General features: G+C 44.6%; 1 protein-coding gene across 1 annotated transcript in view; it reads left to right on the top strand.

The window, feature by feature from the left end:
- The first annotated feature begins 584 nt into the window (after positions 1 to 584).
- LOC145337230 (uncharacterized) overlaps positions 585 to 13,042 on the top strand; it is a 97,471-nt gene continuing 85,013 nt past the window's right edge. The window contains exons 1-2 of the mRNA XM_080182022.1: positions 585 to 959; positions 11,557 to 11,652. Of these exons, the coding sequence (XP_080038148.1) occupies positions 585 to 959; positions 11,557 to 11,652 (471 nt within the window). The remainder of the gene's footprint in view (positions 960 to 11,556; positions 11,653 to 13,042) is intronic.

The raw sequence follows: 13,042 nt of genomic DNA, 5'->3' as shown, positions 1-13,042 counted from the left end.
CGGATGTCAGGGGTAGGTTCTTTACCCAGCGGGTGGTGAGGGATTGGAATGCCCTGCCTGCTGCAGTTGTAGATGCGTCTAGTTTGGGGGCGTTTAAGAGATCTCTGGATAGGTTTATGGACGAAAAGGGATTGGTATAGGCTAGTGGGTCATTGTTTTTGTAACTGGTCGGCGCAACATCGTGGGCCGAAGGGCCTGTTCTGCGCTGTAATGTTCTATGTTCTATGTTCTATGTTCTATGTTCTATTGATACAATAATAATTTACTCACTCCTGATCAAAAGTCTGTGAGGACAGTTTAACTTAATTCTATTCTGGCTTTGTCCTCTATTAGCATAATGTAAAAATATATCTACATTTTTACAGGAACAGAGACAGAGTAGGGCCTGTCAGGCTGGCAGAATCCCTAAGTAATATTAGTGAACAAATCTTATTTATCTTCAATCTATTACTCATTTCCTGTGTCATTTTCTTGGCTGTGGTTTATAATAATGTTGCTGATAACAGGAAATGAAATTGCATATCCCACTGAACACTGATCACCATTTTGCTTAGAGTAACGAACAAGGTGATCAGCCCTTCAAAATGGAAGTTGATCTTTCCTGTGCTATTTGCCACAATCTGTATAAAGATCCTGTTTTAATTGACTGTGATCACAGCTTCTGTCGATCCTGTATAATCCAGTGCTGGGAGAAAGCTGTCACTGCCTCTTGTCCCATCTGTAGAAAGGAGACTTCATCTCAGGACCTGAGACCAATCCACGTCCTCTCCAACATCGTAGAGACATTTGTAAAACGTGACAAAGGTGATAAAATTCAGCTGGAATGCAGCCGCCACCAGGAGAAGCTGAAAGTTTTCTGTAAAACTGACAATCAGCCCATCTGTGTCGTTTGTCAGATTTCAAAAAATCATCAAAACCACGAGATGCTGCCAGTGGAAGAAGCTGCTGAAGAGTTTAAGGTGAGGAGATCCTGTGTAAAATAAAATACAGAAACAGATAACAGAATCCTCAACAGGGAACAATCATAGATTTGGGTTTCAGTGTCTCTCAGTAATTATTATTTAATTACTCAGTCTTTAGAGTAATTTGTATCAGTGCTTCAGAAACCAGGGACAGAGGGTGAAGGAGTTTCACTTGAGATCAATTTATATTTATCTAGCCGCATTAATGTAATAAAACATCCTGAGGCCCTTCACAGAAATGTTATAAAGTTACATTAAACACTGAGCCACATTGGGCAATGTTGGGACAGATGGAGCAAAGCTCGGTCAAAGAGTTGGGGTTTAAGGCATGTTTTTAAGAGTGAGAGGTGGAGAGTCAGAAAAGTTTAGGGAAAAATTTTCAGAGCTTACTACTTTAGCAATTAGAGGTGTAGTTACCAATGGGGGAGTAAATAAGATCAGGGATAATCAAGAGGTCAGGATTAGTTGAGAGCAGATTTCTCAGAACATTGTGGGGCCGAAGGAGATTACAGAAATAGAGAGGAGCAAAGACATGGAGAGATTTTAAATCTTAAGGATGTGGAAGATTTAAACTCCTGAAGGTGCATTACCAAAATTGAGAACTCCTGAATTATTTTCAGATCATTTATTAAATTAATTAAAATTTAAATTGACGCAAAAGACTTTTGACTGTGACAAGTGGGAACAGTTCACTTATCCCAGATTGGACGAATGGATGAAGTTGATCTCCATACTTCTGCTTTATTCAAACTTCTTTTTAGCTAGTCATAATGTTAAGCTGAAACCAGTATGGATCAGTTTGAAAAGCTCTCCTCTGCCTTAAATCTTCTTGGACTAACCAAGGTGCTAGGCGGGAGCCAGCATTGATCCATCTTCAGAGGCTCTCTTCTGTCCAGAGGATTGTTTTAAACTTTTTGAGAGTCATTCACTTACCTTTTTTCTGGGAAGCTTTTATGACAAATACTTGTTTGATTGTCCATGTATAAGAATCATTAGAACCAGGAGCAGCAGTGGGCAATTCACTCAAGCCTGCTCCACCATTTAATACAACCATGGCTGATCTCAACACTGCTTCAACTCCACCTTCCTGTCCATTCGCCGTATCCCTTCAAACCCATTACTAATTCAAAATGTGTCCACCTCTTCCTTAAATTACTCAATGCTCCAGCATCTGCCACACTCTGGGGTCGTGAATTCCACAGATTCATGATCCTTTGAGACTCAGAGATTAAACTCTCTCGCTCTTTCTCCCTCCCTCCAGGCCGCCACCCGCCCCCCCCCCCCCCCCCCCCCCCCCTTGCCTCATTTAGTGAGATGTTGGGATTCCCACCAATGGCGAATGGGGCTGTGACCCCCACACTGTCCCCTCTCTCCATCCCACAACCACCAGAGACTCTCCTTTTTCCTTTTCATCTTTAATTCCATTGGTCTCAGCACTTCTTTAAACTTAACTATTCCAAAATATAAAAATCTTTCATGTCTTTCCTATCTTGCCACTTTTGGTTCAAATAAAATTGAATAACCTTCCTTTGTTACTTTGCAAGGTGGAAAAACCTTTTATTCCCCTTTGGAATTTAATAGCTGAAAAAACCAGGTCCCCATCTATCCACTAATGCAAATTCCTACAACCGCTTGCCTGTAGTTTCATAACAAACACATGTATTTAGCACCTGTAGTGCTCCTCATCCTTCAATTCTTCAGACAAGCTGACTCTGTTAACTTTTCCCTATTTTAATTATATCATTCGCACACACATACAGACATATTTACAGAACAACACAATATTCCCCCAAAATATTTAAAACAGACCCATTATACAAGTCAGGAGTGTGAGGAAATACTCTCCACTTGTTTGATAGCTGCAGTTCCAACAACACTCAAGAAGCTTGACACCATCCACGACAGAGTTGCTAACTGATTGGCAAACATTCTCTCCCTCCACCACTGATGCACAGTGTCAGCCATGTGTAACATCTACAAGATCATCTGCCGGAACTCACCAAGGTCCCTTAGACAGCATCTTCCAAACCCATGACCGCAACCATCTAGAAGGATAAGAGCAGCAGACACATGGGAATACCACCACCTGGGTGCATTCAAAGGGAAACTACGTTAACGACAGTTGGGAATGGGGGAGGGGAAACAGAAGATCCCGCACTTGGCCAATGGTGGGCCACGTCTGCTACTATGAAACATGCGGCAAGTTAGATCATAAGATGTAGGAGCAGAAGTACGCCATTTAGCTCATCAAGTCTAAGGCCATTCAATGAGATTGTGACTGAACTGATAATCCTCACTTTCCTGTCTTATCGCCATAAACCTTGATCCCCTTGGTTAAAGATTTATCTATCTCGGCCTTGAACATACATAATTACCCAGCCTCTGTAATATTCTGCAGAAAGAAATTGATGGATGCACTACCTTCTGAGTGAGGAAACACCTCCCCATCTCTGTCTTAAATGGGCATCCTCTTACTCTGAGATTAGTTCCCTGGTCCTAGACTCTCCTGCAAGTGGAATCTCCCTGTCAGCATCTACCCTGTCAAGCCTCAGGAGAATCCAGTATGTCTCAAAAAGATCACATCTCATTCTTCTAAACGCCAATGAGTACAGGCTCAACATACTCAACCTCTTTTCATAAGAAACTCCCTCCATACCTGGCATAAACCAAGTGAATCTTCCCTGGTTGCCTCCAATGCCAGTCTATCTTTGATAAAGGAACCAAAACAGCTCACAGTATTCCGCTCATCAGGTTTACTTTTCATATTTCTCAATTTCAAACACCATGAAATTGAACTAACTTGAAGAAAAACAGACCCTGATTTGATGAGGTTTAATTTTTATATTTTTCTTTATAAGCTATAACACATGCAGCACAACCCTGCCCACCTTTGCACCCACTTCCCCTCCCCTAGCTGTGCCCACCCAGATTGCAGCAGTTCTCTCCCATTAACACCCCCCACCCAGAGCAACTTTCAGCTTCCACCACCCCTTACTGAGTATTTTTCCTCCCCAAGCTATTTTCTTTCATAACACTCCTCTTTCTCTTTCTTTCCCCTCCTTGTCCTTCATTTCACTTACTCCTTTTTTATCCCCTTCCCTGATTCCCATCCTCCTTATACCTACTCAACTGCCTCCCCACCTCCATTTCTTATTCTCCCCACCTCCCATACCGACCCTGCTACCTTACTAAATGAAAGTAGTTGACAAGGAAGGCTGGAAAACAGAAGTGATGTTTTCTAGGTGCTGTTGTGAAAATCTGAGCAAGACCAAGGCAACAAAGTGTTAGGGAGGTTCAGGAGGCCCCATGTACTGCAAGGTCAGCATGACCCCCAAGGACTGGAAGTTTGATGGGGCCTCATGGCTCAGGGAGATGCAGGAGGGGAGAGAGGCTAGAGGGAAGGATGGGTAGTTTTGAGCACATTAGATAGCTTTGAGCATGCTGATAGCTTTGAATGTGCTGGGTAGTTTTGAATGTGCTGGGTAGCTTTGAATGTGCTGGGCAGCTTTGAATGTGCTGGGCAGTTTTGAATGTCCTGGGTAGTTTTGAATGTGCTGGGTAGCTTTGAATGTGCTGGGTATTTATGAATGTGCTGGGTAGTTTTGAATGTGCTGGGTAGTTTTGAATGTGTTGACACGAAGATGAGTGGAAAAGAAAATTGCGTGGAGGGTGTGGAAAGTCTGCAGAGAGGTCTGGATAGGCTGAGCGAGTGGGCGAGGACCTGGCAGATGGAATATAATGTTAGCAAGTGTGAGGTTATCCACTTTGGCAGAAATAATAGTAGAAGGGATTATTATTTAAAAAGCAAAAAGCTGCAACATGCTAAGGTGCAGAGGGACCTGGGGGTCCTTGTGCACAAGTCGCAAAAACCCAGTCTGCAGGTGCAGCAGGTGATCAAAAACGTGAATGGAATGTTGGCCTTTATAGCGAGGGGCTAGAATATAAAAGTAGGGAGGTCTTGCTGCAACTGTACGGGGTACTGGTGAGGCCGCAGCTGGAGTACTGTGTGCAGTTTTGGTCGCTGCACTTGCGGAAGGATATATTGGCCTTGGAGGGAGTGCAGAGGAGGTTCACTAAGCTGATACTGGAGATGAGGGGGTTGGCCTATGAAGAGAGACTAAATAGACTGGGTCTGTACTTGTTGGAGTTTAGAAGGCTGAGGGGGAATCTCATAGAGACATATAAGATAATGAAGGGGATGGGTAGAGTAGAGGTAGAGAGATTCTTCCCGCTTAGAAAGGATAGCAGGACTAGAGGACAAAGCCTCAAAATAAGAGGGGGGTGGTTTAGATCAGAGTTGAGGAGCAACTTCTTCACTCAAAGGGTGGTGAATCTCTGGAATTCTCTGCCCGTTGAAGTGGTGGAAGCTACCTCGCTAAATATATTTAAGTCACGGGTAGATAGGTTTCTGATAGTCAAGGGAATTAAGGGTTACAGAGAGAAAGCGGGAAAGTGGAACTGATCCACTTCAGATCGGCCATGATCTTATTGAATGGCGGGGCAGGCTCGAAGGGCTAGATGGCCTACTCTTGCTCCTCGTTCTTATGTGCTGGGTAGTTTTGAATGTGCTGGGTAGTTTTGAATGTGCTGGGTAGTTTTGAATGCACTCAATATTGTTGAGCAAGCTACAAATTTGATATCAAATTTGGATGTTAAATTGTAAACGAGAGCATTGAGTACACTTAAAAGCAAAAATTATATTAATTAAATGTTTTGGTTAGTGTAAGCTGAGAGAAGATTTGATAGAGGTATTCAAATTCATGAGGGGTCTGGGGATGGAGCACAGAGAGAGAAACTGCTCCCATTGGTGGAAAGATCGAGAAGAAAAGGAAGGAGATTTTAGGGAATTACGGAAGAAGCAATGGTGACATGAGGAAAAGCTTTTTCATGCAGCCAATGGTTTGGATCTGGAATGCATTGCCTGAGAGTGTAATGGAGGCAGGTTCAAGGCATTCAAGTGGGAACTAGATCATTATCTGAAAAGGACAGTCATGTGGGTGGAGAAGGTTATTGATGAAGCAGCTGAAGATGGCCATAGGACAACATTGTAAGGAACTCCTGGTAATGTCCCCAGGCTAGTAATACAGAATGAACGCTAATTCTTTGTTCTGGAGACACAGGTTCAAATCCCACCACAACAGATAACGGAAATTAAATTTAGTTCATAAATTTGGAATTAAAATAAAAAGCTAGTCTTGGCTAGTCTTTGTGAAACCGTGAAACTATTTTGAAATTGTCATAAAAAAACATTTGGTTCACCAATGTTCTTGAGGGAAGGAAATCTGCCATCCCAATTTGGTCTGGCTTAGATGTGACTCTAGATCCACAATGTGGTTGACTCTTAAATACCCTAGAAATGAGTGTAGCAAGCCATTCAGTTCAAGGGTAATTAAGGATGGGCAATAAATGGTGGCTCAGCCAGTGATGTCCACATCCCATGAAAGAATAAGGGGAAGGAAATCTGTCATCTTTATCTGATCTGGCTAATATGAGGCTCCACAGACCCACACCAACATGGTTTACTCTTAAATAGCCTACAAATTCATTCAGTTGTAGCATATTTAAACTTCTGGTTCTTAATAACCTATGTCATAAACCTCTTTAAAATCACTATGAACTCAACTCCCTCTTTGATAATCTGTGACTCCTAAATTTATATCTGACATGTGGCATTACTCATTGACATCATGGTGTCTAAATCATAGTTATTTATTGGTGTTCTTGTTCGTCCATGTCATCAATGAGGACCTTGACACCATTAGTCATTTCGAGTCTGGTTGCGGTGTGTTCAAAGATGACTGATCAGGCCAATTCGGGCATGGAATGTCCTGGCATATATTGGACAGACTTGTGTAGACACTGTGGCTCTGGACTTGCACAGTTCGCACTTAAGTTGTGCTTCAGCAATACACCTTGCTTCGTAAGCTTGACAGCCTTTGTGGATGAGGCAGCTCCAGGTAGGGCGGTTTTGTGCCAGCATTTCCCAGATGGTCGTGTCTATGTCAGGTGACATCAGGGAGGCCTTGAGTGTGTCTTTGACTCGTTTCTTCTGCCCTCCACGCAAGCGTCTTCCAGCAGAGTTCCCCAAAAAGGAGCTGCTTAGGTATGCGCTTTTCTGACATACGGATAACATGACCTGCCCACCGGTTCTGTGCTCTCATCAGCAGTGTGTGGCCTGATGATAGACTTACTCTGGTGAGAACTTCAGTGTCTGGTACTTTATCTTGCCATCTGATGCGTAATATTCTGCGAAGACAAGTCATGTGGAAATGATTGAACTGTCTTGCATGCCTTTTGATACACAGTCCACGTTTCACAGGCATACAGGAGAGTAGTGAGTACCGTGGTGCTGTAGACCTTCAGTTTTGTTGCTGGGCTGATTCCTCGACGTTCCCATACAGTGGAGCGCAGTCTACCAAAAGTAGAAGTAGCCTTTGCTATTCTGCAATTAACTTTTGTATCAATAGTCACTGTGTGGGAGAGGGTGCTGCCAAGATAAGTGAACTGGTCCACTGCCTGTTGTTTCTGTCCTTTGATTATGATGATGGCTTCTGTGTACGGTGCATGAGGAGCAGGCTGGTGCATGACTTCGGTCTTTTTAATGTTGATGATGAGTCCACAGTTGTCACAAACCGTGGAAAATTTGTCCATACTGACTTGCGTATCTGGCTGTGAGCCAGTATACAGGGCGCAGTCATTGGCAAAGAGGAAGTCTCTCAGAACAGTCTCCTTCACTTTGGTAATAGCTTGAAGTCTCCTCAGGTTGAAAAGCTTCCCATCCACTCTGTACTTGAGGCTGATTCCAGCAACACTGTCCTGGAAGGCATCATTCAGCATGACAGTGAACATCATGCTGAACAGTGTGGGTGTGAGCACACAGCCCTGCTTGACTTCATTGGTGACTGGGAATACTTCAGAGGATTCTCTGCCATCCAGTACTCTGGCCATCTGCCATCATGGAACTGGCATACCATCTGAATGAATTTGGGGGGGCAGCCGAACTTTGACATGATCCTCCACAGGCCTTGTCGGCTTACAGTGTCGAAGGCTTTCGTGAGGTCAACAAACGTTGTGTAGAGCTTGCAGTTCTGCTCTTGACACTTCTCCTGAAGTTGGCGTGCAGCAAAAGTCATGTCAATAGTCCCACGACCTTTGTGGAAGCCACACTGTGACTCTGGAAGCAGGCCCAATGCCAGATGAGTCGCCAGATGAGTGACCAGATGATTTAGCAGGACTTTTGTGAGGGTTTTTCCTGTGATGGAGAGCAGTGAGATTCATCGGTGGTTGTCGCACACTTGCTGACTGCCCTTCCTCTTGTAGAGGTGTACGATGGAAGCATCTATAAGTTCCTGAGGAATGCATCCTTGCTTCCAAAAGGACTGGAACTACTCGGTGAGCTTCTCAATAAGTACAGGACCAGCAGCTTTGTAGATCTCTGCAGGTATGGCATCTGCCCCTGGGGATTTGCCACTGGGTAGCTGGCTGACAGCTTTCATGACTTCGGCTATTACCGGTGGGTCATCCATGGCGCTGTTGATATCAACCTGGGGAATCCTGTCTATTGCCTCATCGTTAATAGATGACGGTCTGTTGAGGACAGCTTCAAAGTGTTCAGCCCACCTCTGCAGGATCTGAGCCCTCTGTAATGAAAGTTGTACCATCTGTACTCAGGAGGGGGGAGCTCTTGAGAGAATGAGGTCTGTAGAGAGTGTTGAGGGCTTCATAGAACCGTTTCAAGTCGTTTCTGTCAGCATATCCCTGTATTTCATCTGCCTTGGCGCTCAGCCAGGCATCCAGCATTTTATGTAGTTTATTCTGGACTGTCCTGCGAGCACTGGTAAAAGCATTTTTCTTGGCAGTTGATGATGAGTCATTCCGACAGACCTGCTGAAGACTGTGCTTTTCAACAAGTAGAGCCTGTATGTTCTCATCATTGGATGAGTTTACTTGTTGGAGTTTAGAAGGATGAGGGGGTACGTTATAGAGACGTATAAGATAAAGAAGGGGATGGATAGGGTAGAGGTAGAGAGATTCTTCCTGCTTAGAAAGGATAGCAGGACTAGAGGGCACAGCCTCAAGATAAGGGGGGGGCAGTTTAGAATGGAGTTGAGGAGGAACTTCTTCACTCAAAGGGTGGTGAATCTCTGGAATTCTCTGCCCATTGAAGTGGTGGAGGCTACCTCGTTAAATATATTTTAAATCACGGGTAGATAGGTTTTTGATAGACAAGGGAATTAAGGGTTATGGGGAGAAAGCTGGAAAGTGGAACTGATCCACTTCAGATCAGCTATGATCTTATTGAATGGCGGGGCAGGCTCGAAGGGCTAGATGGCCTACTCCTGCTCCTATTTCTTATGTTCTTATGTTATTCTTATCGAACCAGTCATGCTGCTGCGGGTAGAGGGCTCGAGCATCTTCAGTACAGATGAATGGACAGCATCCCTGAAGCGTTCCCAGTTATCCTCAGCGCTGCCTACGAGGTGTAGGTCAGCAAGCTTGATTTCTAAGTCTTCAGCCAGTGCTGAAACTATGCTGCGGTTCTTTAGCTTGGCCACATTGATTCTTTTCATAACCTTGCTTCCTTGTGGTCGGCTCTTGGGTCTGATGCGGAGCCTCATTTTGGAGACAATGAGACTGTGATCTGTCCAGCAATCAGCACCACACATGGCCTTGGTCACTCTGACATCCTGCCTGTCTTTTCTCCTGAGAATGACATAGTTGATAAAATGTCAATGCTTAAAGTGGGGATGCATCCAAAAGGTCTTGTTACGGGTAGGCAGACGGAAGGTTGTGTTGGTGATGAGGAGGTCGTGTGCTGCACAGGTCTTCATTAAGAGTAGGCCATCAGCGTTACACTTGCCCACTCCATGCCTCCCAATGACTCCCTGCCAGATTGCAGTCACACCCTACTGTTACATTGAAATCGCCAAGCAAAATCAGCTTATTGGTACTGCTCATTGCTAATAGTAGGGCATCTAGTTCTTCGTAGAACTTGTCTTTCATCTCATCCAGGTTGTTCATTGTGGGAGCATAGGTGCTGATCAGGGTGGCTTGACTTCTGTTCTGTAGCAGAAGCTGTAATGTCATAAGCTGGCCATTCACCTCCTTGAATAGACTAGCAAGTTTCCGAACAAGGGACTCCTGATGGCGAATCCAACTCTAGCATCACGAAGCTTATTGCTGCTACGACCACTCCAGAAAAAAGTGTATCCACCTCCAGTTTCAGTCAACTGACCTACAGTGTCAGTGCAATGTCAGTGTTGTATCTTGCAAGCTTCCTGGCAACTAAGGCTGTTCTTCTCTCTAGTCTGTCTGCTGTAGGGTTGTCCAAAGATGTGCGCACGTTCCAAGTACCAGTGGTGAGTGGTGTCACCTTGTGTTTTGTTTGTTCGACTGCAAGATGGTATCCCTGCCAGCCGCGGTAAACTGGTCAGGGTGTCGTGAAGCAGGCAATGTTTAGGGCACCTTTTCTAGCCCCTTCCTCATTCTACGGAGGTGAGCAGTGTGTTCCTGAAGTGGACTGCTCAGTCGCCCAGGTAGACGCCAAGCTCCACTGCTGGTTCGGTCAGCGGAAAGCGACCATTAGACCTGAGCCGCCTGTGTGCAGGTCCGTGACTACAGCTCCCAATGTATCAACATCTGCTGCTTCGTCGTTCGTCCATCGCTACAGGACACATGATGATAATGATGGCGTCAAGACTAGTGCTTGATTTGGATTAAAGTGAGGGAGAGTTGCGCAGTGTCAGCCTCACTGTCTCTTCCCAATTTCCATCTAGATCCAGTGGCAAAACAAGAGTCAAGATGGCTAGAGATGGGACTAGGCACAGTGGATGACCAGGACGTCTTCTGTATCTTGTCCTGTTCTTCGCGTTCCACGACGCTTGCAGAAACCGCCTTCTTGACCATTGGACGCTCCATTGGTCTCGTCCGCTCAATCCGCTGGAGTCTGTCTTCACATGCTGGGTTAGACATCTCCCTATCTCACCGAGGGTTGAGACCCGTCGGCTATCCTCACCTGGTTTAGCCGGCTTGTTGAAGCCGTTGCCCGGGGTGTGGCCGCTGTCGCATGCAAACAACTGCGGGGAACCACAGTTGTGAGCTGAGTGCCAGTTAGGGACCAAGTGTGGACAAACCACCCTGAAAGGATGCAACGTATTCCCCCGCCAAAGGTACTACCCGTCCCTAAAACCCCATACATGCTCAATTCATTAGTATTTATTAGAGTGAAGCAAAAAACGGCAATGGGTTCTGCAGGACAGTACGTACAGTAGTAGCGGAATTACTTTTTGATAGCTTTATTGAGTCAATTTAAATGAATAAAATTTGAAGCCTGTGCATTATTCTCATATTTCAGGCAACACGTTGGTGAATTCAGTGGAAATAAAATCTCAGGTGGTTCCTATAATGAGTGACTGATTCCTAACACCAGTTTTACACCAGACAGCAAGCTGAAAATTTATCTCAGAAACTGCTCAATGAGAAGCAAAGGGGACTCCATCAAAATAATTTGTATATTTTTAATTTTAACAATTATATTTTATTTAGAGGTATTTATTTATGAAAAATGTACAAATTAATTGATGTTTTTATTCAGGAGGAACTGCGAATCTCACTGAAACCTGTCTGGAACAAGAAGGAGGAATGGAACACTGTAAAAAGGGATTATGAGAAAGCATTAATCCACATTCAGGTATTTCTGATCTGATTTAGTTCTACATTCTGTAGAATTGCATTGTGCAATTCTCTGGTCTCCACAAGAAGATGAAGAAATAATGGAGAACAGGCAAAAAAAATCAGAAAGATGGTTCCAAAATGAAGGGTGGAATTTTATGCATCAATCATGGTGGGGGCTGGCCCATAAAATGCAGCGAGCCACTCAAAACTCCATCAACCTTGTCGTGACCAGAAAATCTTGCCAACGAGTGGGCCTATAAAATTCCATCCTAAGAGGTGACATCAGTTGGGGTGGCACGGTGGCACAGTGGTTAGCACTGCTGTCTCTCAGCGCCAGGGACCTGAGTTTGATTCCCGACTTGGCTGACTGTGTGGAGTCTGCATGTTCTTCCCATGTCTGTGTGGGTTTCCTCCAGGTTCTCTGGTTTCCTCCCACAGTCCAAAAATGTACGGGTTAGATTGATTGGCTGTGCTAAATTGTTCCTTAGTGTTAGGGGGATGTCAGGGGGATTAGTAGGGAAAAAATTGTGGGGTTACGGAGATAGGGCCTGGGGGGGATTGTTGTCGGTGCAGGTTTGATGGGCCGAATGGCCTCCTTCTGCACTGTAGAGTATCTATGATTCTATTGGGAATCTTTATATAGGCTGCAGCAATTTTCTGAGAAAAGTGAGGGTTGAGGGATGTCCTATTAGAGTTATTGAAAATTAATATTTGTCCTTAACAAGGAGTCTAAAACCTGAGGTTTTCAATTCAAGATGGTCACCAATAACCCAACAGGGAAATTCAGCAACTCAATCCTGAGTAATAGCTCCCTCTTCTGAATAAATGATCATCTGATAATCTATTTCTATTGGGCGTGATTATCCTGAGTTGGGACTATGTACTCAGTCCAGAGTGTTTCCTGCTGCCGTTGGCAGCACCTTGTCAGGTGGGATTCTCCCACCCAGTGTGTGCAAATTTATGCATCCCGTGAGTCACACTAGCCAGCCGGTGTTCAGAGATCAGGGTGCCCTTTTTTACAGACCATCCCAATCTCTGCGGATGGAAACAACCCTCATTCCTGAAATGGTGACCACCCTCCCCTGCTGACCAGGAGAGCATTACCAATCTCATACTTCTCAGGTTAAATTTCATCTGCCACTTACCTGCCCATTTGCTCACCTATATCTTATAGCCCAAGACACTCAGCCTCACTGATAACCATCTGACCAGTCTTTGTGTCATCTGCAAATTAACTAATCCTACTGCCCACATAGAGACTGTGCCATTTATATAAATTACGAATAATAGAGGACTCAGCACAGATCTCTGTGGTATGCCACTGGACACTGGTTTCCAGTCACAAGAGCAGCCTTCTGTCGTCACCCTCTGTCTCCTACAACTGAGCCAATTTTGAATCTACTTTA

The sequence above is a fragment of the Carcharhinus amblyrhynchos genome, unplaced genomic scaffold (assembly GCF_965287045.1).
Source record: "Carcharhinus amblyrhynchos unplaced genomic scaffold, sCarAmb.v2.hapA scaffold_45, whole genome shotgun sequence".
In the NCBI taxonomy this organism is placed as follows: Eukaryota; Metazoa; Chordata; class Chondrichthyes; order Carcharhiniformes; family Carcharhinidae; genus Carcharhinus; species Carcharhinus amblyrhynchos.
The sequence above is the reverse complement of the archived record's forward strand: the minus strand, read 5'-3'. Positions and strand labels throughout refer to the sequence as shown.